The sequence below is a fragment of the Ostrea edulis genome, chromosome 8 (assembly GCF_947568905.1).
Source record: "Ostrea edulis chromosome 8, xbOstEdul1.1, whole genome shotgun sequence".
Classification (NCBI taxonomy): domain Eukaryota; kingdom Metazoa; phylum Mollusca; class Bivalvia; order Ostreida; family Ostreidae; genus Ostrea; species Ostrea edulis.
Window position 1 is genome coordinate 47,193,284 of NC_079171.1, and position 26,289 is coordinate 47,219,572.

Here is a 26,289-nt window from a genome sequence, read left to right on the forward strand (position 1 = left end):
ATCACCTGAGCTGAAAGATCAAATGCGTTTTTCCTATCATCTTTTCTTTATCGTCTGTTTCTTTGTAACCGTTTTCTTACATTTCCATTTTCTTCTCCAGAACCAGCATAATCGGATGTACCTTCACAGACCCATCCTAAGCAGTGATATTTATTTCCTTCAACAATTTATATATAATATTTGTCGTATTAATGATGTTTTAACTCTTGAAATGAAGTTGATACTAGAATTTATCGTGTTTTAACATCACGGTCTAAAACACCTTCACGTTACATGGAAAGCGTGCAATTCCGTAAAATGGAAAATCCTAAATGCCATGAATCGAAATTATCAGAAGGCCGAGATCTATGCTCGGTTATAATCTCCTGGAAGGAGGACCGATATGTTTCTTATTCCGTAGACCTTACTTTCTGTGATGTGTACAGCTGGAATAAATTTAGAAAATCACTCAATTTAAGGGTCCATGATAGGGGCAAATTGATAATTTATTCAAAGAAAACATTATAAATTATATGAATCGTTTCCTTTACTCTACAAAGAATTAAGTATACAAATAACAATAGTCCCTGTAATCAAAATGTGCATGTTAGATATTGCTGAACACAAAGCTAGCTTACGATTGAATGCGTGTACTGTTCGATCACAAACCCTGAATGCTGTCTACGTATTTCAGACATTTCTACATACGTATATGTTGTAGACACACAGAAGAGAAAATGAAAGAAAACTATAAGTACATGTATGTAAATAATAAAATGAATCTGATTTGGGTAATTGATGGAGGTAAATTATACAATATGTCTACTGTACAGGAATTACCCACTGCCTTCATTGTTTATAAGCTTTATATCCCTGAATACCAAAACAAAACTAGACAAATATACACGTGCTTATATTTTGGGGAGAAATTTGTTCCAAATAGTTTTCCATACAAAACAAGTAAACAAGTCTCTGTGACGCAATCAGGTGCTTGAGGGTTTGTAAATATTCAACAAGTAAAGGATTATACATTAACCAAAAATATGCAGTTTAAACACGCGTGCATTTACACATAAAGGAGATACTATCGGCCCTAGAGAAATGAAATATATGACGCCGAGAATCGTGGGAAGTTTAACGATGTACAGGAGTTTGTTTTATTTATAACTGTGGTTTGTGTTGAAGGATTTCTATTCTTGTGGAGTGAGGTTACCATGGTAATCATCATCTGTCAAATATTACTGTGTGTAATATACACCACAGCGTATGGTATGTTTCCTTCCCTTCTCTCTCCCTCATTCATACTTCATATTGAATGTGAATTGATATTGTAAAGAAATATGGTAATCCATTTCCATGAAAATGTAAAGATTTCCGAACAATCACAAAAAACTAATAAAGAATACAAAATTAAGAAAAGGGCAAACATGAACCCGTGGATATTTAGCGAATATTTCCAGTATTATTCACATTAACTGTGAATGATGGATTCAAAATAACCATGAATACAAAAAGTGGAGATGTATGAGTGTGTATTTCATTTGAGGATTTCACACCTTTTATAAATCACTTTATATCACACATCGCATTGTTTTTCCATACCTTACTGTGGGGAATATTTATTCCAGTTGCACTTTCGGTTTATCACTTACAGGTGCATGTATTTATGTGCGTAAGTTTTTGGAGATGACATGGTTTACGTATATCGTATCATCAATTTCCAAAACGTTTTATGTGATAGATTGGGGAATTTCAAAAATTAGGATCCCCCTTTTATCTAAGGAGTGGGGTTTCGGATGGTATGACCACATATCGTGATGTTGTAGCAAATATATACCGAGGTTACAAAAAGTTAAAATTGCATCTGTTGTCCCTTTGTCGGATCTATTTTAACACATGCATGTATCAAATAAGCATTCTTCTGTAACTGTACCGAAATAAATTGTTTCCAAACGTTAGTGAATCTGCATAGATACATTTACAATTTACATAAATCGATTTCAAGTTAGATATAATAAGTAAATTGATCATCGGATTTCTTCATATTGTTCTGACTTTATTTGTTCTATGTGTGGAACATGTAGATAAACAGAGGCATCCTTCCGTGTTTGAGGACATTAAAAAGAACAGGAAAAACCAACCCACCAAAAAAACCCACCATATATTAGAAAATGAGTTACAGTTGATATCCTGTTGATTCAGGAAATGTTGACCATATACAAAACGGAAGACACAAAATGAAAACAAAAATTCAAAATGCTGCCCCCCCCCCCAAAAAAAAAAAACCTCTAGTGAATTTTACTTGCTTAATCTGTATTTGTTAAAGTATTATATACATATATCATAGTCACATAGCAATTCAACGAAACAAGGAAGTTTGAAGACTGACAGAAATATCTATTGATATTGTTTACGAGATTTACAAGATTAGTTTTACTTGTGCAATACATATCAAGTAAAATAATTCTTAGCATGAGGAGTTAAATATGTCTCTATATCATGATATTATCAGGGCTTTCAACAAATTTAAAAGTAGGAGGCTGAAATGAAAAAGTAGAAGGCGATCCAATGCGAACGGCACAGCCGTATCGCACGCCGAGCTATGTTCGGCGCCCTTACGGCCGGGGGTCTGGGAGTTGCTCAAGGCCCCCAGAAGCTCTGGGGTAAATGACGCAAAATCCTGCATTCTGACAGTGATTCATTTTGGCGTGCGTCCTGCGTAAATTACGCATTGAATTTGCTCAGGACGCATTATTTCAATAACTGTGCATCCCAGCGGACGCATAAAACTTGAAATTATATGAAAATGTTTTCATTTTCCCTCCGGTAATTCGTACAAAATCGAAGCTCCAGAACGTACTACACACCCGAGATATTCCGAATTAAGAATTATCAACTCGCACTGCATTAACCAATGAAACAAAATGATATATATGGCATTACGGCAGGTAGACAAAACTGGGAACTAGAACTTCCTCGCATATAATCCGATTCTAGCGATATTTTTTTTACTTTAAAAAACGTCTAATCAAGGAAAGTTAACAACTTTTTGCAAAGTGATGTGAATGATAATATTGTCAGTTACTACGGGTAAAAAAACAAAACAAACGCGGAGTCCCCGAAATCAAACGTCGGTCCTGAAAAAGAAATAGAGGTTGAGAAAATTCGAAAGGTGAAAAAAAAAATGTCACCATATATGGTTTACACTTTATTCTTCGTTAAGATTTGAGAAAAATGAAGAAAATGGAGAAAAAATTATTAATGCAGCATTTGCACACAACACAAAAATTTGTTTAAAAGTTTTATAAAAGTTTTTTTTTTTCATTGGACATACATTTTTGTCACTAAAGTAGGCGGCACGTAATGTTACTATAGGTGGCGGATATCTGCCGGCTACCGGCTACTTTTGAAAGCCCTGTGTTGTTAACGTTGTATAATTGACATTCACAAGCTTTATTCGATATTGAATTTAATGTCAAACATTGAAATATAATTATATTAAAGAGAGCTAATTTCTTTATTTTAAAAGAAGTTGTGTGAACATGCCGAACAACAAACCTATTCATGATTAGGCACCGATCACGCATCGGGAGTTTAAGATCCGCATTGATGTTACCCGGAACAATCCGTCGCCAAAATCGATGTGGTAATAATGACCCAATAATCGGTATGAAACCTGCCAAACACCAACTAACCCAAAGATAGGTCACATTGGCAAACAAGACCATTATAACGTTCATATGATTTGGGAAATGCTGACTTTAAACGGCAACACTGTAACATCATGTTTTTGTAGTCAGTAGCCTGTCTCGATTTAAAAAACTGATCACACGCAGAAGCCCCCGCGCTTCAAATTTGTCGAGAGATATAAACACCTTATACAGGTGGTAATGGAATACTGCTACATAAACACGGGAAGCCGACGGCGGAGAAGCCGAAATCGTCCCGTTTGTTATAAAGCTGAGTCAGCAGTTAGCCGTTAATATTTATTTTCAATGTAATATCTAAGTACATTTCAGATGTGAAGGACTCTGGTGTCTTTTATTTCGAGTTCACATGTATAGATCAAGACATATGAATGAAACTATTTACTGTTAATAAATAATGAGTCTTCGATGAAAGGTGAAGATAACGAACATTGCTCAATTTCATAACGCCTATAAGCCGTCAACCCTGTATCTTATTAGGTAAATGGAGTTATCCATCGTCAGAATCAGTGTGCCAGGAATGAATCCTTAATAACACAGCAGAAGAACTTACGAACAAAGACTATAAAACAGTTAAAAGCTTTTGTCATCACAAAATTCCACAGTGTATTTATAACAGGAATGTGTGTGTAATACATCTATGCCTCAATGGAACAAAAATAGACATGCATAGTTTAAGCGATAGTAGTGCGAAACCAATTCAAGATATTGAGCAGACAATATCTTCATAGTGGATTGACCATGTGATCTAAAATCAATAAGGGTCGTCTACTCTTTATGATGTACCAGTGTAACAAGTTTGGTATCAATCAAGATTGATTGATTGAATGTTTTCTAACGTCCCTCTCAAGAATAAATCACTCAAAATTATGGAGACGTCACCACTGCCGGTGAAGGGCTGCACAATTTAGGACTGTGATCGGCACTTATGAGCAGGGTTCAAGCCCAGTATTCCGACGGTCCGATAGTCCGACGGGCCGGTATTCCGACGGTCCGATAGTCTGACAGTTCAATATTCCGACGGTCCAATAGTCAGACATGTTGACCATCATCAAAAATGTTAAATATTAGAGTTAAAATTTATTCATGTCAGGCATTATTTTAAGGAAATTACAAGAAACCGCCAAACTCGACACGGCCTGAATATAAATCAGACAATGAATTTCTGACCAAAATCATTCAAGTGTGAACTCACAGTGGCGTAGAAAGGCCATATCTAAATATATTATTTGTTCAGACGAATTAGCTATTTGTTCGGACGAAATAGAAAATCGTTCGGACAAATTGGCAATTTGTTCCGACGAATTAGCTATTTGTTCGGACATATTAGTAATTCGTTCGGACAAATTAGTAATTCGTTCGGACGAATTTCGGATTTGTTCGGACGAAATAGACATTCGTTCGGACAAATTAGCAATTTGTTCGGACGAATTAGCTATTTGTTCAGACAAATTAGTAATTCGTTCGGACGAATTAGCTATTGGTTTGGACAAATTAGTAATTTGTTCGGTCGAATTAGCAATTTGTTCGGACGAATTTGTTATTAGCTATAAGGCAACGCCAATGCCGTAGTCAAACATCGTAAAGTGTTAGTAGGAGAGCACAAAACTTAGATTGGGGCACATGCTAAAATTGGATTCAATTCCAAAATTTTCCATATAAACGTCATGAAGATAGCGACGGTTACCTACATAATCACCGCCAACCCCTGAAATAACAAGCTAAAAATGGTAGGAATCCCTACACCCTGATCAGTCTTAAAAGTTTGAATTAGGCCTCAAGTTCCCCCCCCCCCCCATCCACGGGAAAAAGTTTATTAAATTAAAATTTTCTGTATAACAGGGCATAACGCAATCAATAAGGAAATCAATTTTTGTGTGGGACGACAATAATGCAATTATTCGCCAATTAGAGCCTATCTAAGTTTTTCAACGCAAATCTGTATATCCGAATTTTATACCAATTTTATGGTATACCTTTCTTTATAGCAAATAACAATTTTTGAACAGAAATTCCTTGCACTAGAATTAAGGAGAGGATGTTATCAAACAACATTTGATATAAAGATGAGGGTATTGTTTGGGGTCCCAGAAGTGTAAAGAGGGGGCAAATACATACTCTTGTCCCCACCCCCTACTTTTGAAAGTGTTAAGGAGACACGAGCAGGCGTGTGGCATCGTTTTTGAAAGGGGGAAGGTGGGTGCCAGCCAAAAAAGGATTGGTGGGGGGGGGGGGGGGTAGATGAACCAAAAAGAGTTTTAACTTGTAAAAAAGAAGAAAGGGAAAGTTTTTAAAAAGTGGGGAAGGGATCAGCGCCCCCCCCCCCTCTCTGTTGCTACGTCCCTGACGAGTATCAGCTGTCATCCCCCCTACAAGCCTATAAATATATATATATATATATATATATATATATATATATATATATATATATATATATATATATATGTATACCTACATGTATCTACATAGCTCTCTAAACACGACACGATGAAAATGTTCCTTAAATTCAGCATACATACAGACAGACGTAGGTGGGTACCTGTAAAGTGCGAAACGAAATCTACCGAAACGAAAACCCACCGAAATCAACCGAAACAGATTGTATAACCGAACTCTTTTATTAGAAATGGTATCTTAGGGCCCTCTGAAAATTACCACATATAAATAAAATTCACCTCCCCTTTGATGTAGGCTTTCATCTTGACTGATACACAGTTTTAAAAACTGGAAAGGGGGGAGGTGGTGAGAAGCAAAATGTACATATCCGATCTTGATTAAATAACATGTGCAATTAGTTTCAGACCCATAAATTTTAGAACGGAGAGTTACAGTCTCACAGGTTTGGCGAAACACACTAAACAAGGGGTGGGGTCGCTGGCGTTGGATCCGCCTTTGAGTATATATACATTGTTTTAATAAACTGGTGTCTGAGAAATTTGAAAGCAGGAAGAGCTCTTAACTTTTTATTTAATATCTAACTGCTGAGGTGCGAGTACTTTCAATAATGGAAAAAGTTAGATAGTATACCATATTAAATGAATGCAATTCGGTAAAATATATATACATGTGTTATAAAAATTATTATTGTTATGTAGTGAGTCTAAATATAACTCTATGCATTTGTTTTGTTGCTAGGACGGGAAATTGAAAACGGGACGGAAAACAGATTTTTTTTATGCAATAATATCAGAAGGATGTCAGCATTTTGTAAACTCAAAAGGCTTATGAACAAGGGAAGCAGAAATTACAAAGAAAACGGGAAGACATACTCAGAATCCACCGTTTGACATACAAATACACAATATCCACATGTATACATAGATTTGTCTTTAGAGCAAAAAATACTGAAACGTGTATTTATGCCGAACTGTAACCCTCTGTTCTGAAATATATAGATCCGAAACTAATTACACAGGGTATTCAATCAACTTCGGATCTGAACTTTGTGCTTACTCACCCTCTTCCAACTTTTAAAACGTTGTATCTGTCAAGCCGAAAACTTACCACAATGGGGAGGCGAATTTTATTTATATGTGGTAACTTTAACAGGGGCTTAAGATACCATTTTTAATTATTATAATTAATAGAGTTCGGTTATACAATCTGTTTCATCTCCTTTGGGTGGGTTTCGTCTCGTTTCGTTATATTTCGTTTTATTTCGCACTTTACAGGTACCCGATGTAGGTCGAACCCGTTCAGAGTTTTCTCTCTGTGCGATGTTTTGCTTTTGTGACGTAAAAATCGCTCTGGCACACGGCACTTAATCCTGTTTTCTGCTGCCTATTACATAGCAATCTCTTATATGTGGCCACAAATTATCGGCGTTTCGGACTATCGGACCGTCGGACTACCGTATCGTCGGACTATCGGAGTGTCGGACTATAGGACCGTCGAACTACCGGAACGTCGGACTATCGGACCGTCGGAATACTGGTTGATCACCTATGAGCAGGGAGGAATTTTTATCGTGCCACACCTGCTATGACACGGGACCTCGGTTTTTGCAGTCTCATCCGAAAGACAACCCAGTTTAATCGCCTTCTACGACAAGCAAGGGACACTGAGGACCTATTCTAACCGGGATGTTTCTATCAAGCAAATTATTCTTAAAATATAGGATATGATATATTACTATATCCAGTTTAACCCTTGACCTTTGACCATGCGACCTCAAAATCAATAGGGGTAATTTACTCCTACCAATGTACCAATTTTGATGCATGTCAAACAAAGAGTTATCAAGGTATTGAGCGGACAGCGTCTTTCTATGTCCAATTTGACCTCAAAATCAGTAGCAGTCATTCACTCCGTATGATGTAGATGTAGAAGGTACCAAGTATGATGCCTTTCGAGCAAATGGTTGTCACTTTTAATCCATTCTGACAATGTATCAATGTATCAAGTTCTTCTTTTTCATATCTAGCCCATCGTCTGGCATAATCCTCAGCATAACTCATAATAGAATTGAAATTATATCGCCAATTGAAAGACCGAGGTTCTCTGTATTTAGAATCTTTTAGAATAAGTTATTTGCGGTCCTTGTTTTCGACATATTTACCTGAGTAGCCTGGTCAGTTAGCTGGTCGAGTGGTAATCTGTAAATAGAAGCTTCGATTCTTGTAGTAATTATTTAATAGTAAAGCTGTATTTTTGACTAAATTGAGTTTGAAAATTTTAAGTTTAAAATCATCATTGCACAAATCCTCCACTTTTTATCCATATCATATTTCCCTGGTGTAGCATTTTCCTTAACGTATTAGTTATTACGTGTATCATACAGTATGGGAATGTGGTGATAATATCAAGTGATAAAAGGTAGACCAACTTGTTTGATGAACATAACAATACACATTTAAATTACGTTTTACATAGTTTTACTCAGAAAACTTGGATGCGAGAGAAATCTGTGGTTGACGGAAAGAGGCGGATCATGTTTATAGCTCAATATATCGGAAGTGTATTGTCATATAGTGGGTTGTTTGGTTGTTTTTAAATAGTATGTACTTGCTTTACCTTAGGGTTCGGGTACATGATAGTGGGACATCCACAACTTCCCAGCACAATGTATGCTTAGTATTTGTATTATAATAAATGATTTTTAAAATTGCAATTTGCTGACGAGTGGAACATACTACATATTCAGTACAATAATCTACATATTTTGATCTGATGTTAATTTCAATGCATGTGCATGTGGTAATCGTAAATATAAAACGCAGTCTATTACATCTGCAGTTTGTATATTTCATTACTTTTCTTACGTTCAAGAAAATGCAGCATTACGAAAACCAGCATGGCAGAAACATAACTGGCCTGAGGCACATTATGATGTGGAATGGGGCGCAGCGAAGGCTGTGGACGGAATGTATACCGACCGTGCAGCAGGAGGAAACCAATGTACTCTATCAGGCCCGAGTCAAACAACAGCGATGTGGAGAGTGGACCTGGAGAGTATGGTCAGCATTAGTCACATTAACATCTACTATAGGACGGACAATGTTCCGAGTACGTGTTGATGTTTTTATCTTGCATACCTAATTTTATGTTGGGAATGGTTGGTTCAAAATACTAAGGAAGTTATGTGTCCAATTATTGAACTCTCAGTAAAATGATTTGATTGTAAGTGAAAATTTGAGTACAAGTTAAAAGTATGTCTCTATTGCAGTTTAACAGCAATGCAAGCGTTATGGTTTAGTAATATTGAGTATCCAGTTAAGATGGTTTTACTGTTTGTGTATTTCTGAAAATATGTGGACTTCTTTTTTAAATTATAGAATGACCAGCGATACTTACTTTTAAATCGATTGGTTTAAATTAGGAATTAGTTCATGCGTCTAAGCACATAAAATAAAAGAATGTAATGAATTCGGGATATTAGGCAATCATTTCAGCTTAGTTTTAGAAGTAAATTAAACATGTAAGACTGCTAATTATGTTAAACTCAGCCCCGGTTGACTATGGATTTCTTGATGTATTATTTGTTATGCCCAACTACATTCATTATTTGTTTTACTATATTGATCATCATATGTGAGTTAAATATGCAAGGACTGATCAAGAACATGTTCAAGGAAAATTTCATTCAAACTTATGGCTGAAAAGCCCTAAATGGCAAAACAAATTTCTTAAACAATGTGCAAAATTTAGTATTTTCAACAAAATGCGTGTTTTAATCCCTTGTAATATACTACAGGTCGCATCTGAAACGTTGAAGCGACGTCTTTCTAAAATCTTCAGATGGTCATTTTATGATATCACCCGTTCTGAAGTAAACTTTTCTATTCCTAGATATATAAGCACTTTCATCCATGTATGGTAAAATGTGTATACTCCTCTTCCGATCCATTTCACCATACTGTACGTATATCGACCAGAGGTATGAGGCCGTGTGATTTTGAGCGCAATACTCTAACCACTCCGCCTCTACTAAAGGTAATTACGGTCATTAAGGGTTTTAAACCCTCCAAGTTCAATGTAAAGTGTGTCTTCCAGGACAACTAACATCTGCCTGAAAACGCATCCCCTTTGAAGCAAGCAAATCTCTAAAACTATCCAGGAATGTTGTTCTACCCCAGGTACAGTGGTTGTAAAGTCTAAGGCTGCAGTTCTATTTGATTAATGTATACTCAGTTCGCCCCATACATGTTCGATAGGGTTCAAATCTGGTGATTTGGATGGCCAAAGAAGTACCTAGATATTGTGTTTATGCAGATCACCACATGATAGTACATGACAACGAACATCTATTCATCTTATAACTTTTATAATCAATACAAAATAGAGTTGTGCAAACACGCAACCATGGACACACCATAGGTGGGATCAAGTGCCGAGTAGGAGTACGCATTCCGTACATATAGTGTATATGTGTAAACACTTAAATGACATCTTCTTTAGTGCTGTTGATACTAAATTGAATATCAATAGGTATTTAGAAAGAACAGGTAGTTTCTTACCAAAACTGTGAATTTGATGATCCCAGGGGTAAGAGTTTGGTTGATTGATTGTTTGATTGATGCTTTCTGCCACACTCAACAATTTTTCAGTTATTTGGTGGCGCCCAATTTTTATTGTTGGAAGAGAGAACCCAGATACAATGTTCCTGGGAAGAGACCACCGACCTTCCGAACGTAAACTGGGAAACTTTCTCACTTACCGGCGCGAACAGGATTCGAACCCTCCCCGACAGAGGCGAGCATCCGTGTGATTTTGAGCGCGATGATCTAACCACTCGGCCACGGAAGCCCTAGGGGTATGGTATCAGCTTGGGGTCATAGGAGTTTGGTATCAGCTTGTATCAAAATTGGTCAGTTATTAAATGTGTTAACAATATAGATTTTTAACTTCTTCATAACTATCATTCCAATTCTTTTCAAATCTGGTATGCAAGGTGAAGATAACGAACAGTGATCAATCTCATAACTCCTACAAGCAATACAAAATAGATAGTTGGGCAAACACGGACCCCTGGACACACCAGAAGTGGGATCAGGTGCCTAGGATGAGTAAGCATCCCCTGTCAACCGGTCATACCCGCCGTGAACCCCATATCCCGATCAGGTAAACGGAGTTATCCGCAGTCAAAATCAGTGTGCCAAGAACAGCTTAACAATCGGTATTAAACACGTCTTTGTAACAAGAATAAAACAATGCTGTAAATGCCAGGATTTCTGCACCCTGGGACTTTAGGGGCTGGGCATAAACTGCCCTATATTAACCAATTTTCAAAAAGTTTCTCTCTATAACCGCACGTGTTTAAGAAAATGTAGATGCATAGTAATGTAGATCAGGAAGGCCTTTACCAAATTTTAAATTTCATGATCTCCAGTGTAGGGGTTTTGACCCCAGGACGTGGTCAAACCTAATATAGTGTCTATGTGTAAAACACTTTAGTATCATCTTCTTTAGTGTTATTAATATGAACTTGAAACTAAATAGCTATTTAAAAAGAACAGGCAGTCCTTTACCAAAATTGTAAATTTGGTGATCCCAAGAGTACGGATTCTGACCCCATGATGGGACCAAACTTAGCATATAGTATTTATGTGTAAGTTTGCTGGTACTATATACAATCTAAATGCATACTTAAGAAGAGCAGAGAAGAATGCACACAAAGGTGAATTTCACATCTTTACGATGGATCCAATTTAGTCATATATTTTGATATTTTCATGTTGATATTATTATATTATTATACTTATTATATTACGTAAAACCTTTCATCAATGTAGCATTTTGAGGGCAGTGAAGTTTTAAGAACACATCTTGTTTTATAATGTTGCTGGATATTGGAATTTAAATTAGATATTCAGAACAGGAATTATGTTTCTAGATTTCATAGCCCTCTGTAGTAGTGATGCTTTTTCACTAGTATTCAGATGGCTGATAATGCATGTGGGCTTCTTGTTTGGTTTTTCATTTGCCAAAACGTGAAAGCAGCGTATCTGGTTTTTCATGTAAATATGCATATCACTTATCTAAGATCGATTTTATCTGCAGGCCCCGGTGTGTTTTATAATCGATTTGCTGGATTTTACCTCTACGTATCCAATACTACGTCAAAGGATGACGGCCATCTTTGTTTCCATGAAATACAGAATGTGGACGGTACTCCAGTAGAGAACCAGACAATAAGCTGTTCTGTTCATGGACGATATGTGATATACTACAACGAACGGAGACCGGGTGTTACCTACCCTAGCTACTACTCACGAGACGCATATAATGAACTATGTGAAGTGGAAGTTCATGGTAAGTTTCAGAATTGTTTCAATTTGTCTTTACTTGGGGTGTTATATGCCTTGATTAATAAATATGAAAATTGGACTTTTGAAAGTTTGAATATTTCTATTTGATGATCTAATTACACAGGATGCTCTGACCCAACATTTTACGGAAAGAATTGTGACCAACCGTGTCCCGATAAATGTCAAGAGAAGAGGTGTAACATCAGTACGGGACACTGTCTGGGCTGTATACCGGGTTATCAAGGTCTTCGCTGTAGTCAAGGTACTCACCGTTTATTCTGAGTTTATTGTTTTCCAAAGTAGGCCCTCTGAAGCTTTGATACACTTCTGTTATCAATCTGTCATTCCCAAAACACGTAATCCAAGCAACCAGATGAAATGCTCCGTAGCGCACCGATTACAGCAGTACCAAGATCTCTCCGAGTCTAATAATGATATTTCTCTTCCCGCCATTCTTTTTAACTGGGAATAACCAAAGTAACGAAACTACACCTGTTGTTGCTAACACGGAAAGTAATTTAAGAATTAGAATTATTAAAGTTGTTAAGATAACAGCAAAGACCGGGTAAATGCATATCAATGCTTTATTTTGATTAAAGATGAAACTCGTAAGATGTTTAAAAGCGGTAAAACAATTTTACCGTATACCTCTGCACCATACATTGATTAAGTAAAGTTGATTATTTGTATACAAGTTTACAAAGTTTGTTTTCTCAAAATTATTGTGATTTTGGCATTGGTAGGTGCTAACGAGAAGTGAAACCTATTAATAGAGTATGGAAAGAACACATAGTTTGACACAGAGTCAATGTGCTCCACCCCCTTCCCCTTCTCGTGGAAAAAAACGTCTTTAACGCACAAATATTTACACATGATGCAGTTTATGTGTGTACTTACATTGATCATTTTACAATAATAATTCATGATCTTATTAAGTCTACAAGTTGAACAGTTTGTGTTTTATTTAATATTTACCTTTTAAAACTAACAGAGACTGGATGACCGTAACACTTTAATCCTACATTTTTACAAATAGGCTAGAACTGTCGGCACTTTATTTCCAATCTAATTGCCACTCGTGTACGTCCTTGTTGACTTCACGTATACATAAGGTGTCTGACAGAGTATACGTTTTAGGTGACCTGAGTAAACTCAGGTTACCCATTGCCATTGCTTGTCGTCTGTCGTCATGCATCTTGCGTCGTCCGTCCTGCGTTAACAATTGAACAATTTTAACTTCTTGATAACTATCAGTCCAATTCTTTTCAAATTTGGTATGAAGCATCTTTGGGACAAGGGAAACATAAATTGTAAATTTCAGGATTCATGTACTCCTGTGGCCTTAGGAGTGGGACAAAAACTGCCCCAAATCAACCAATTTTCAAAAATCTTCTTCTCAAGAACCGCACATGTGTAAGAAAAATTAAATGCATGGTGATGGAGAGAGGGAATGTCTCTACCAAAAATTGTAAATTTCATAATCCCCGGGTAGGGATTCCGACCCCAGGGCGGTGCCAAATTGTTATATTATGCTAATGTGTAAAATCCTTAAATAACATCTTCGCTGGTGCTATTGATACTAAATTGAAACTAAGTCGATAGAGCAAATTGTAAGTTTGATGATCCTCAGAGTAAGGGTTTTGACCCCAGAGTAGGCTAAACTTAGTATAAAGTATTGATGTGTAAGTTTGCTGATACTGTATGAAATATAAATGCATACTTAGGAATAGCATAACATGATGTACAAAAATGGTGAATTGCGATCATAGCCGAGGGTTATGATTTTAGTATAAGTCCAAATTAGTCATATCTTTTGATGTTTTTATGTCAATACACCTATTATTTGAAGCCTTTCATCAATGTATGCACTTTTGAAGGCGGTGAAGTTTTAAGAACACGTCTTGGTTGATAGTATTGCTGAACATTAGAATTTAGCTTATATATTCAGAACAGAATTTTTTCTAGATCTTATAGCCTATGGAAAGTTTAATACTTTTTCACTAGTATTCAGATGACCGATAAGGGTTGTGGGCCTCTTGTGTGTTGTGCAAACAGGGGTTAGGGTAGGCTCCTGAGAAATTAAGCTTAAAAAATCAAGGGGTTCATTTTCATCATACGTAACGGGAACAACGTTTGATTCAATTTCTACACAGCGTCGTGCGCCAGAAATACTTCAGACGTTCAGTCTTCAGTCCGACTCCACACTGTCATAGATGACGACTTTTTAGCAGAAAATATTTACAATGGGTTGAACATTTCCTCAGTAGATCGGAATTTCCTGAATTAATGTTTTATGCTGACATTTTAGTTATTCATAGTGATAAAATAATGGGTGATCTGCATGTAACAATTCTATGACTCGAATCACCCTTTTTTTATAGACTAGTTTTAATCGCACATGGGAAATTAGAGTCATCAATTTATAAACAAGATATGGTCCAAAAATATATTGATGATTTCATTTCAAAATTATGAATGAACATGGTTGCTATCAGCAATCCCCCCTTCCTCCCTCTCTCCGCCGTAACTCGGTACGACGACACGACTCTATGATCATGGCTATAATCTGACTGTAACTGTAAGGCAGTGAACATTCCTAGAATTTGTTTTCATATTTTCATGACTGGATCGTAAATTAATTCCAACACTTTACTTTCACAGTTGATTTAGTTATAATTCAAAATGTGTTATAAAATATTGTTTGAATTTCAGGGAAAACGAGTTTGAATTCTTCAATGCATATGCCATCAATCAAAATATGCTAATGATTGACTGATATTTGTTTTATGCCGCACTCAACTTTTTTCAGTTATCTGATGTGCCTAGTTTTTATTGGTGGAGGAGAGAACCCAGATACAATGTAACTGGATAGAGACCACCGACCTTCCTCAAGTAAACTCTGCAACCTCACTTACCGGCACGAGCGGGATTCGAACCCGCACCGACCAGAGGCCGTGTGATTTTGAGTGCAATGCTCTAACCACTCTGCTACTTTAATTTATAGAATACAGTGGTTTTAGTGAAAATTGTTTGTTATTGGAATTACAATATTTTTAAATTCTCTTTCACGTGGTTTCTCATTGGAGGGGGTGATATGACATTCTACAACACAAAGTGAGTAGACATGATAAATATGTTTATATTCGTTACGTCTACAATGGATGCAGAGGAGAAAGATATTGTCTATGTAATATTTCCTGTTATTACAGCTGGTCGGGTTGCTAGGCAGTCAATATTTGATCCACCAGGTCTGAATGGTTCCTTGTTGACAATAATTGTTGACATATCTCTTTATCCACTTTTCTAATAATAATTTAGGAGTATTTGTTGATAGTGTGTATATTTCTATGAAATGCGCCATGCATTATGTCAGTGGACGCCATATTATTCTCACGCAACTGTTCTATGTAAGACGTCCCGGTACTATTTTTAAATAGTTAGGCGTAAACAGTATTGCTTTTCAGACCCATACATGTATAACTGATCATTTTCGTGATTGGTTTCTGTTTGATAAACCAATAAACAAATTAGTTAGTATATTGGTTGTATTTTAAAGTCGATAAATTGTGTTGATATTAAAAAAAAAGACTGATAATTCGTGTATCCTATTGATCAAACAGGAAAGCAAAGTAGGGGATATTGACGCGGGGATGATAGCAAAAGTAGTTCGGGTCAGAAGTGCTTTACGCAACTGGTATTTGAAAGATAGTGGTATATGAACCTAGCGATAAGCACCACAAGAATCAAGAAACTCTAAACAATACTGAATTGAAATATTCCGACCGTGTTACCGGTCTTCTGTAGCTTTTATTGATCATAGCAACTGAACACAAAAGTACTATGACGTCGCAGTGTGTTTTACCTTAGATGATATTATTCTGAGTTGTTTTTTTTTTCGTTTGGTGATATTTTCTTTTTTATTAAATTGAGGTTCGCTTGTTACATGTACTATTATGTTGTCACAGATTTGTTAGATTTTTTTTTACGGAGGGGGGTCGCATATCTAATTACACTGATTTACAAGAGTCCATTGATATCACCAAAGGAATCGTCAATTTTACAATTACTTACGTACAAGACAATTGCGGATTATGTTAACTTTATTGAACGTTTGTTTTACATGTGTCAGCTTCAGCGTTTTTATACTTTTTACCATGTGATTATTACGAACTCCTTTGACACTTTCAGTATGTGATAAACAGGCGTATGGGCTGGAATGTTCGTCATCATGTGGGAACTGTAGCGATGGGGAGCCATGTCACTATCAAAACGGCACGTGCCCTCGGGGATGTGATGCTGGGGTATATGGGGAGAAATGCCAGATACGTGAGTTCAACATTTCTTGTTTCTTTGAAATACAATGTTCATGAAAAGTATTTCTTATAAATTAAAGGTGTACAGTATTCATAAGCATGTGTTATACCATTTAGAAATATCAGATATGTTCTTGACATTGGTATCTGTTTTCAAGGTCATATCCGAAAGACATATTACTTTCCCTTTTGATACCGAACGTTTTGCTAAGGAATGGTTTATACCTATGTTATGCGAACATCTGATGCGTCTGGAATCCATGATTGAATTTAAAAACCTTAAAGCAGCTATGCACATTTCCAAATACACTAAACTACCGCTATTGCTATCAGATTTCATACGTCTTTATAGATATGTTATGAAACGCAAATATGTTGTCTTATTCACCGATCATGTCATTGATATGGTAGAATTAAGAATGAACAACATTAAGTTAAAATGACCGGCTTCCTATTGATTGACTGATTGATTGGTTATTGTTGAATGTCCTTCTCGGGAATATCACTCTTATGAAGTCGGGGGTTTTAGTCTCCAATCTACTTAATGGAAACTACCAAAACGAAGCCCCCCCCCCCAAAAAAAAAATAAGGTAACATCACAGATGCTTAGGTCTACAACCAATCGCATATTCTTGGACCTTTCCGGCAAGCGGCAAACCAACCCGAGAAGTTGCGATTGGTTAACACCACGATCAGCATAACATTGCCTCGGTGTTGAATATTATACTTATAATAATTTTGACGAGGTCCATTATTGTATGGAGATTTACAATTATAATAGTTATATACTTCTTATTCAATGAAAGATCCCTTCTCCCACCATTTACGATCATTAATAAATAATTATTATTCATCTAACATTTCCAATGGTTGTAATATATTTCGTAATTATAATCGTCATTGTTTCAATTTTTCGTGATGATTTATTAATAGTTACTGATGTGTAAAAAACGGATGGAGAAACAAGAAAGTTTTTATTTTTATTGAACACGTTCTCTGATACAAAGTAATTAGTCTAAAATTGTCCAATGTGTCAGATATCGAATGACACGGGACTGTTCTGTACAGTTTGGTCTTTATAAATTTAAAGTTAAAACATTATACCGAAATTGTTTGTACACTAACTGACCCTGTCCAAATAATCAGGTGATATTATACAATGTTGCACTTTTTCTGTGTGCTATTCACGTAGTGTATTATGCTAAGTCAATAAGTGTCTGACATGTTTCTTGTCAATAAATTGGAGATCACAACAAAATCATAGTACATTTTACTAATTGCGTAAGAATTAAACCATGTAATACATAATGTGCATGTATTTGCAAGTACCACCTGTCGTTTAAGTCAATGTTGTTTGAATCATTACATACCAATTGTTAGTCCGTCCTTTACTCACATTACTTGTTTTGACTACGGATTACTCCGTTCATCTGATCAATATAATGTTCACGGTAAGTGTGACCGGTCAAACGGGGATAATTGCTCCTCTTAGGCATATGACACAAACATCTGGTGTTTCCAGGGGGCCGTGCGTGTCCAGCTATAAAAAAGCTGTGTTTCTAAAGAATGTTTATGAGATTGCTCACTCTTCGCTATTTCCATCTTTTGATGGCAATGACATTTTTATGATACCCTTCCTAATGTTACAATGTTTGATGGACAAATACGTTTCTATACAATTTACTTTTCGCCTGAAATAGCATGCCAACCTGGTTTTTATGGAAAGAACTGCGGACAGAGATGCAGTGAGAACTGTAAAGTGACAAATCGTTGTAGCAGATTTACTGGGGAGTGTGACGGGGGCTGTAAACCGGGATGGAAGATGCCAACATGTCAGCGAGGTAACTGTATGTCGGAATGAATCTAGTTTTACAAACCCAAATGGTTTAAAATCCTAGTTTAAAATGTTTTATTTAGGACAACATTATGCATAATGCAGAATAATGATGATGATATGTTTAAAAAAAATATCAGACCTATGTTATGATTTTAAAGTTAATTCTAATTCAATGCATGGTATATTTTCTGGCTTCTATTGTACGTGTGCTGTTTAAAGAGTAAAAAAAACACCCTGTACATGTGTGCAAAGTTCCTTAGCAAAAAATGCGAATGCTACATTATTTTCATAATGTTTAAGAAAATAACCTTGTTATTAGTCCACCTAAATCTCACATTAGCATTCGTAATTTATTTTTGACGTCGGTAATATTTCAAATAATAAACACAGTTACAAAAATGCTTACACAATTGCAATCAAATATGGGATAACTAAAATGTGAGTAAAGGGACTTAAGACCAGACCATCTTACAAAGCGAAATAACAGTATCTTACACCTGATTTTTTTCCCAAGAAGCACTAGGTCAATAACAATGGAATTTAATATGAAGCACCCTCTGGTAAAGGGAACTTACATCTTTTCAGTCGAAAGGTGATATCTTTTTTTAAGGTGTACAAAATTGACAAAATATCACCCAAGAGAAACCAATGCTATATGTCAAGCAGGAACGACTGGGACATTCAAATTAAACTTTGCACAATGTATCGTTGCATGGAAAGGATTCAATTCCATCCACTTTAAATGTTACATCCCTTGGTATTTCCAGGGAACAGTATTACCCTATTTTCGATTCTCCAATTTCTGTAGCATTTGAGATTGAACATTGCTATCTGCAGCTTTTCAACTCTCTACAATGGCGGGGTAATTAATAATTATCAGAAATTTCAAGTTATATAACCAATGTTATCTTTCGTTCGTGTACCTATTAGAAAAGAACTAATATTGGAATAGTGAAAAACAAAATGGAACTAGATAAAATATTTCCTTCTTTTCAACATCAGTTTATAGTTGGGACTCAGATGTGTTTAAATCATGATAATGATCTCACAAAGACATCGTGAAAGGAGGACTGAATTTTTCATATGTTTATTTTGGGAAACCGCTTCTAAATATTATCGTTTGATTCATATTCAAAATATGGCGGAAAAGATTACTAGGAGGGGTAAGCATAATCTTTTCGCTGGTGGCGGTGATAAAATAATCAAATCAGGGTACAAGGGAACAGTCTCAAGTGATGTGAAACATGTCATATAACATTTTACTCATTGGCAAGTTGTGTTGGTAAATAGGACTGTTATAACGCAAGGCGAAGATAACGAACAGTGATCAATCTCATAACTCCTGTAAGCAATTCAAAATAGATAGTTGGGCAAACACGGACCCCTGGACACACCAGAGGTGGGATCAGGTGCATAGGAGGAGTAAGCATCACCTGTTGACCGGTCTCACCCGCCGTGAACCCTATATCCTAACAATACGATTTGCAAAATGCAGACTTTAAACGAGACTGTTGAAAACAAGTGTAGCTTCAATTCATTTATCAGAAGCTTGCCTCGACTTAAAAACTGGCCATACGTAGAGCAATTATGTGCGTATGAAATAAGCTAGGATACATGAACACCATATCCAGGTGATAATGGAATATTGCTACAAAATATGATAATTTGATGCCGTTTTGACAGTATATTTTTGGGAAATTATTATATCTTGATTTTGAAATGAATTACCTTCATAATGTTTTCTTCATGCAAAATATACTTTGGGGCAGTATCTTCTGGTATACATGGTTTCTTCCAGAATGTGATGGTGGGATGTACGGCGCAGGCTGCACACAGAAATGTGGTTCCTGTCTAAACAACAAACAGTGTCATCATGTTAACGGCACGTGTTTGAGTGGCTGTTCTTCAGGATACCAGGGAGGACATTGCAAGGAGAGTGAATTTTATATTTATTATACATTTATTGTAAGACTGCATGTAATTGGTATATAATAGATATTGTAAGACTGCATCCAATTGGTATATAATAGATATGTATAAATCATGAAGTACAGTTACTTGTTCATCGAAGTAACCGTCACAAAATTTAATACCTTGCGAGTAAACACAGTGACAAAGTGAATAACAAGAGTGTTTATACACAAAAATTGAGGTATTGTACATTTTGAAATTGTTTTCATCTAAGGTATTTATTCATGTATATTTGCAAAACAATGATGACAGAAAACGGGGTATTTCATGTTTTGTCATGAGTAAATGCTTTGCCATGTGAACAAAATATAGAAACGGCAAAATACATACATGTATGAATATACTAACACCTTTAGTCGTCTTTGATACTTTATAACTTTGATATTTATAATGTTATAACGCTTTAACGTAAACAAAATAATAATTCACCAGACTGTCCCAGTGGGTATTTCGGTATCAATTGTGAGAACAGCTGTACCGTGTACTGTGGTAGAAATGGTAGTTGTGATCAGACCACTGGGATATGTGATGGAGGATGTGAGGAGGGGTGGAGCGGGCCTCTCTGTGGTACAGGTAACACAATAAAGAATTATCTATCTTTCCGTCTTAATTGTTTGATAAGTGACGGCCATCTGTTCTACAATATGAGCAAAATCCAAGTTGCTGTTTTTTTGTTTTTTGGTTTTTTTTTTTGTTGTTTTTTGTTTTTTGAAATGATAAAAGGGATAGCTATTATGATGATTTAGTTCCACCCTGAAACCAGGGATCATGAAAATTTCAACTTTGGTAAATTACTACCCGCACCTATAAGTCTATGTTTTTGAATGTTTTACATATAAACACAATATGATCAGCCATCTTTATAGATAATTTCTATATTCAGACAAACGAACCACTTCTCGATCTATGTTGAATAACACTTATCTTACAATACAATGTTGAATTAAAAGCTAATACTGATAACCCTGCATTTATCTTACAATACAATGTTAAATTAAAAGCTAACTCTGATAACACTGTATCTATCTGCGTTTTCCATCCATAGTTTGAAGATTTGTAAGATTGATCAGTGTTCGTTATCTTCACCTTTCCTATAAGAAAAACAAGAAGTGTATAAAATGAATCGGTCTACAAGTTAAAGCATATACATGATTCTAACTTGCCTTTGAACACCGTAAAACCCTCATTATGTTCTGCAATACCACCATGTAAATTACTAAAGCAAAAATACATGCACCAAATTCTGAAACTAAAAATAAAGATCTTAAACAGACGTCGTTGTTTAAAAAAAACTATTCTGAATAAAACAATCCAAATATTCTTCAGTTGATATTTATACAAATGATACAAAGGACCAAAATAAAGCCGCTGCTGCTGCAGTAATCACAAACGACGTTTTCTCTGCACGACTTTCCATTTAAACGACATATGAATGCAAATGAGCATTGTATATAAATAATGCGTCCTCGATACATTTATGCCTTAATTTGTTTTAGTACGGTTTTGTTTTAGAGGTATTATCTTCCCCTATAGTTTGAAATAAATTATTTCAATAAATACCAAAGTACAGCAACTTTTAATACTTCTAAATATTGCGTCTTATCATTTATTATTGCTGAAATAGTTTATTACCTTTATTTACAGAAGAGTTATCATCCCGCGTTACAAGTTGTACAGATGACAACACCGCCACCATCATAAGTATTGTAGTATCTATTTTTATAGTGCTTATTGGAAGTATCATCAACTTCCTGATGTGGAAGAGAAATCAGAGTAAGTATAAAAAGTTAGATGTATGTACATTACAGGAAACAATAATAAAAATGTCGATTGTCTTTCCTTCACAGATTTTCCTTAATATTGAGCACTTAAAACAAACACATAAAAAGCGAAAATTAATTTCAAACATAAAGTGAAGATCACGAACAGTAATCCATCTCACAAATCACATGGAAAATACAAAATTGAAGGGATAGCAAACACGGAACTCTGGGTGGATTTGGTGTCTATGAGGAGTAAGCAGCCCCTGTTGACCGGCCATACCCGCTGTCAGCCTTTTATCTCGTCAATCAAACTCACTTACAGAATGACATATCATTTGTTATGAAACATAACAGACAACTTTTGAATTATTGAGAGGTTGTACTTGCAAACTAGATCATTATAAGTGCAATATAATTTGCGAAATGTTTACTTTAAACGATACTTTTAAAATCTCTGAAACATCAAGTTATTTGACAGTAGTCTGCTTCAATTTGAAACTGATCCTACGCAGGGGATGCTCACGCATACAAATCAATTAAGAGACACAAACAGCAACATCATCAATATTGAAAAAAACAATACAAATGTCCTATTGTAATATACACTACCTGTGTATATTAGCTTCAAAATGTTCTCACATTATAAATAAGTCAGTATCCATTACATACATATAGACTATTGTTTAATACATGTTTATGATATTGTTATTTCAGCAGAATATGCAAAGAAAGGGTAACTATCACATTTGATTGTATACTTCATTTCTGTAAGACACGTTAAAGAAGTTGTTCATTAATCGGATACATCACAAGGTATGTTTTATTGATTTCAGAGAAACCTGTAGAAGTGAAACAAGGAGTGCTCACAATTCAGGTAAATGCATCCTCTTGTCACGAAACGGATAATTTTAAAGAGTTGACAGACTTTATCTTACTGCATTCCAGCTTGTAGGCGATTATTGTTGATGAATTGGTACACGTGCATATCATTAACATTCTAAATAGTTCATGTTCAATAATGAAACTAATATTTCGTTGTTTTCTGTTTACTCTGCTTTACAACGTGTTATCTCAAACGATGCTTGATCTGAAAGTGGAGTGACGGGATGCTATAAACAATGGAGAACCACATTTGCACAAATTCAGCACTTGACATAATATATTCTTGCACAACGTTACTCACCGTCAACTCGTGTTACATTTTATTCACATGTGAAATGTTTATTTACTTTCCGAGCTTCAGATAAGGGAGAAGGGTTGCTCAATTATGCATTGCTTTGTGAAATACGCAGTGGAAATAAAACTGAGTACACATACACATTGAATTTGTAGATATGCATACCACTCTGAAATATATTTTCTTCCTATAAAATACTCATGATTTTGAAAACGAATTAAAATTAACACTGATTTCTGACTTTTCTTGAAAGGCATATAGATTAACATACATATCTTCGTACATTTTGCTGGTATTCTGAAATAAAATATGCATTTATTTAGAAATTTGGGGAGGGGGATGTGTACTACACTTTGTCTTTGAAAAAATACCATTAGGATCTCTGGACTTTCATAAAAACCTTAACATGAGATGACTGCAAATTCGTTTTCACTGATAAGAGATGAAATTCTCATTGGTTTCTGTTTTTAATTTCCATTTTCCTAGTAAACTCAAAAAAAGAAAAAAAGAATGCTTCCGAAATCTGGAAACTTTCAAAGTGAAGTCATGGTCCTATGGTTGTTAGTTCTTTAAATTTTGATTTCGATAACATGGAGTGGCATATGTTATTTCGACATTTATTTCTTATCATGTAAATTATATATGTCTTATGTAATATATCAGCGATATGTAAATTGCACAAATGTTATTTTTATGGAAGGAGCACTTGACCCCTTGTATTGTAAATTATTAAACATATGGGATACTTGCTATTAATCACGTGTACGATTGACCATATCTCTGACACGTGTCACAAAACTGTGGTAAACAGTAACGTCAACCGATCTGCAGCTTCTTCATCTAATCAGGCGGACATTAATGTTTCTTAATTGATATGAGGGTTAGGGTAGATAACATTTTAAAACTTGATACCACATGCTAATTCTACTTTCGTATTTTTTAAATCATGAAATAATTTGCTACAAATGAAAATAAAGTACTTGCTTGTTTGGTCAAAGTAAAAATTGTACTTCAGAATTTGTGTATCACCCAAAATCACGACTATGAAGCATGCGTCTCATACGGTTAAATATTGTGTAATGGAACATAATGATCGGCGTGTCAGTTTCCAGAAAAACCTTTTAAAGATGCTTTCACGGACAAGTGAACTTTGATTATTGTCTCCAGTCACCTGTAGTAAAAGCTGTTGTGATTTCTGAGAATTGTAAACGCCGAAAATGTCACTTTGATACCACGTTTACTGCATGCATTTGAATTTGAGATGTAATGCAGTATCAGGTCCCGATGCCGTTGCGTTTGTTTTCTGCAATTTCTTTTATAAATCAACATTTCGCATTAAAACTCGGGTCAACGTATTTTATTTTATTCTCAGATATACCAAGCGTTTCAAATCGGTATGTATGTCTTGAATTGTTGAAGGAATGAGCTTAATATTGAAGTGGTTTATAAGTTAGATTACCTTATAGTATTTACTATCCAACATTGTAGTAATATATTGGAACTATGGTAGAGGACACATTATACTAAACAAATTATTTCATTGCTTAAATTAATGAACATAAGGATGGAATCGGTAATTTTCAGAAAATCTGAAATGAAACTGAAATTTGTACCACGTGTATTTCTCAATAACAGGGTTGGATCCCCGTATGCAGAACTGGGAGACCTTGCCAAACCGAACACGTATGAGGAACTTCACCATTATACCGAATCTACCGGGAAAGTCTAAGACGAGTTATTTGTACTGCAGTTATTTCCACTGTACTTAGTTTTCTATGATGAACTTTCACATAGAACGTAGCCGGAAAAGTCTAAGACGAAGATATATATTATTTTTACTGCATTTATTTCCACCGTATTTAGTTTTCCATGATGAACCTTCACATATAATGCAGTACAGTTTTGACGTCGAACGTCCAATGTATTTCATTTTGTTGTCCACAAGGCTGACCGTTGATGAGTGTGTTTGTTATTTTGAATGCAATCTAATGTCTCAATGATTTATGAACATATGACGGGAGTACGTGGGATAAAACTGTTGAATATTTACTTATATCTTACATGAACGGTGTGAACCTGTCTTTATATATTTTGAATGTATATATATATTTATATATATATATATATATATATATATATATATATATATTGTTGTATTATCATTGGCGCCCTAGCGATTATATCCCATGTCAAAATGACCGTGATTAACTGAGAACTCACGGGAAAACATGATAAATTGTAATTGTATGTATTGAAATCTATCAATATTATTTTCATTAATTTATTGAATCATAGAATTACTTGCGGTTTTGGCGAAATTCTGCCAAGTTTTTATGGGGAAAAATTAGTTTGCGTTGCAGATATTTTCTTCTTTAATTTTTAAAAGAGTAACTCATACAGGTAGTTACTCACAAACACATATGGAAATCAACTCATATATGCGCATGCGTGTTACATAATCAAATAAAGTAAGGGTCATGAAACAATTTATGATGTTTTTATTGTTTTGTATGGATAAACCACTGAATTTTAACACCTCTTTCGTCGTCGTCCCGAATACTTTTTATATGGATTGAAAATTTACGAAAAAACTGACAATTCCTGTTAGTTTCATCACGGAAGACGATGGAAGAACGGTTAAAATATCAATTGAAAGATGCTTACAGAATTGTCATCATGACGTAATTTCAGGTGATGAAATGCACACTTCTTGGCAGTTGAAGAGGAAACGGGAATCATTAGGGTAGTAAATGTGTTTTCAAAAAATATATGCTCATCGGATATTCATTTAAAGG

General features: G+C 35.3%; 1 protein-coding gene across 7 annotated transcripts; it reads left to right on the forward strand.

The window, feature by feature from the left end:
- The first annotated feature begins 923 nt into the window (after positions 1–923).
- On the forward strand, positions 924–25,980 carry LOC130049106 (multiple epidermal growth factor-like domains protein 10). 7 transcript variants are annotated; one of them, XM_056146289.1, is made up of 13 exons: positions 925–1,248; positions 8,955–9,191; positions 12,186–12,437; positions 12,558–12,695; positions 16,622–16,759; positions 18,447–18,587; positions 20,382–20,519; positions 20,987–21,127; positions 22,199–22,327; positions 23,035–23,050; positions 23,151–23,191; positions 24,867–24,888; positions 25,130–25,980. In XM_056146289.1, exons 1-13 carry the CDS (start codon positions 1,194–1,196, stop codon positions 25,221–25,223), a joined length of 1,542 nt encoding a protein of 513 aa, XP_056002264.1. In that variant the 5' UTR covers positions 925–1,193; the 3' UTR covers positions 25,224–25,980. The 7 variants fall into 7 exon arrangements, with proteins under 7 accessions (XP_056002267.1, XP_056002264.1, XP_056002262.1 ...); XM_056146288.1 differs by having other exon boundaries at positions 926–1,248; positions 23,032–23,050; XM_056146287.1 differs by lacking the exon at positions 24,867–24,888.
- The last annotated feature ends 309 nt before the right edge of the window (positions 25,981–26,289 follow it).

Coding starts and splice junctions, on each gene's coding strand:
- LOC130049106 (XM_056146286.1), top strand. CDS start 1,194: ATGGTAATCATCATCTGTCAAATATTACTGTGTGTAATATACACCACA. Junction 16,760..18,446: donor TGGGGAGAAATGCCAGATAC/GTGAGTTCAACA, acceptor CGCCTGAAATAG/CATGCCAACCTGGTTTTTAT. Junction 18,588..20,381: donor GATGCCAACATGTCAGCGAG/GTAACTGTATGT, acceptor GGTTTCTTCCAG/AATGTGATGGTGGGATGTAC.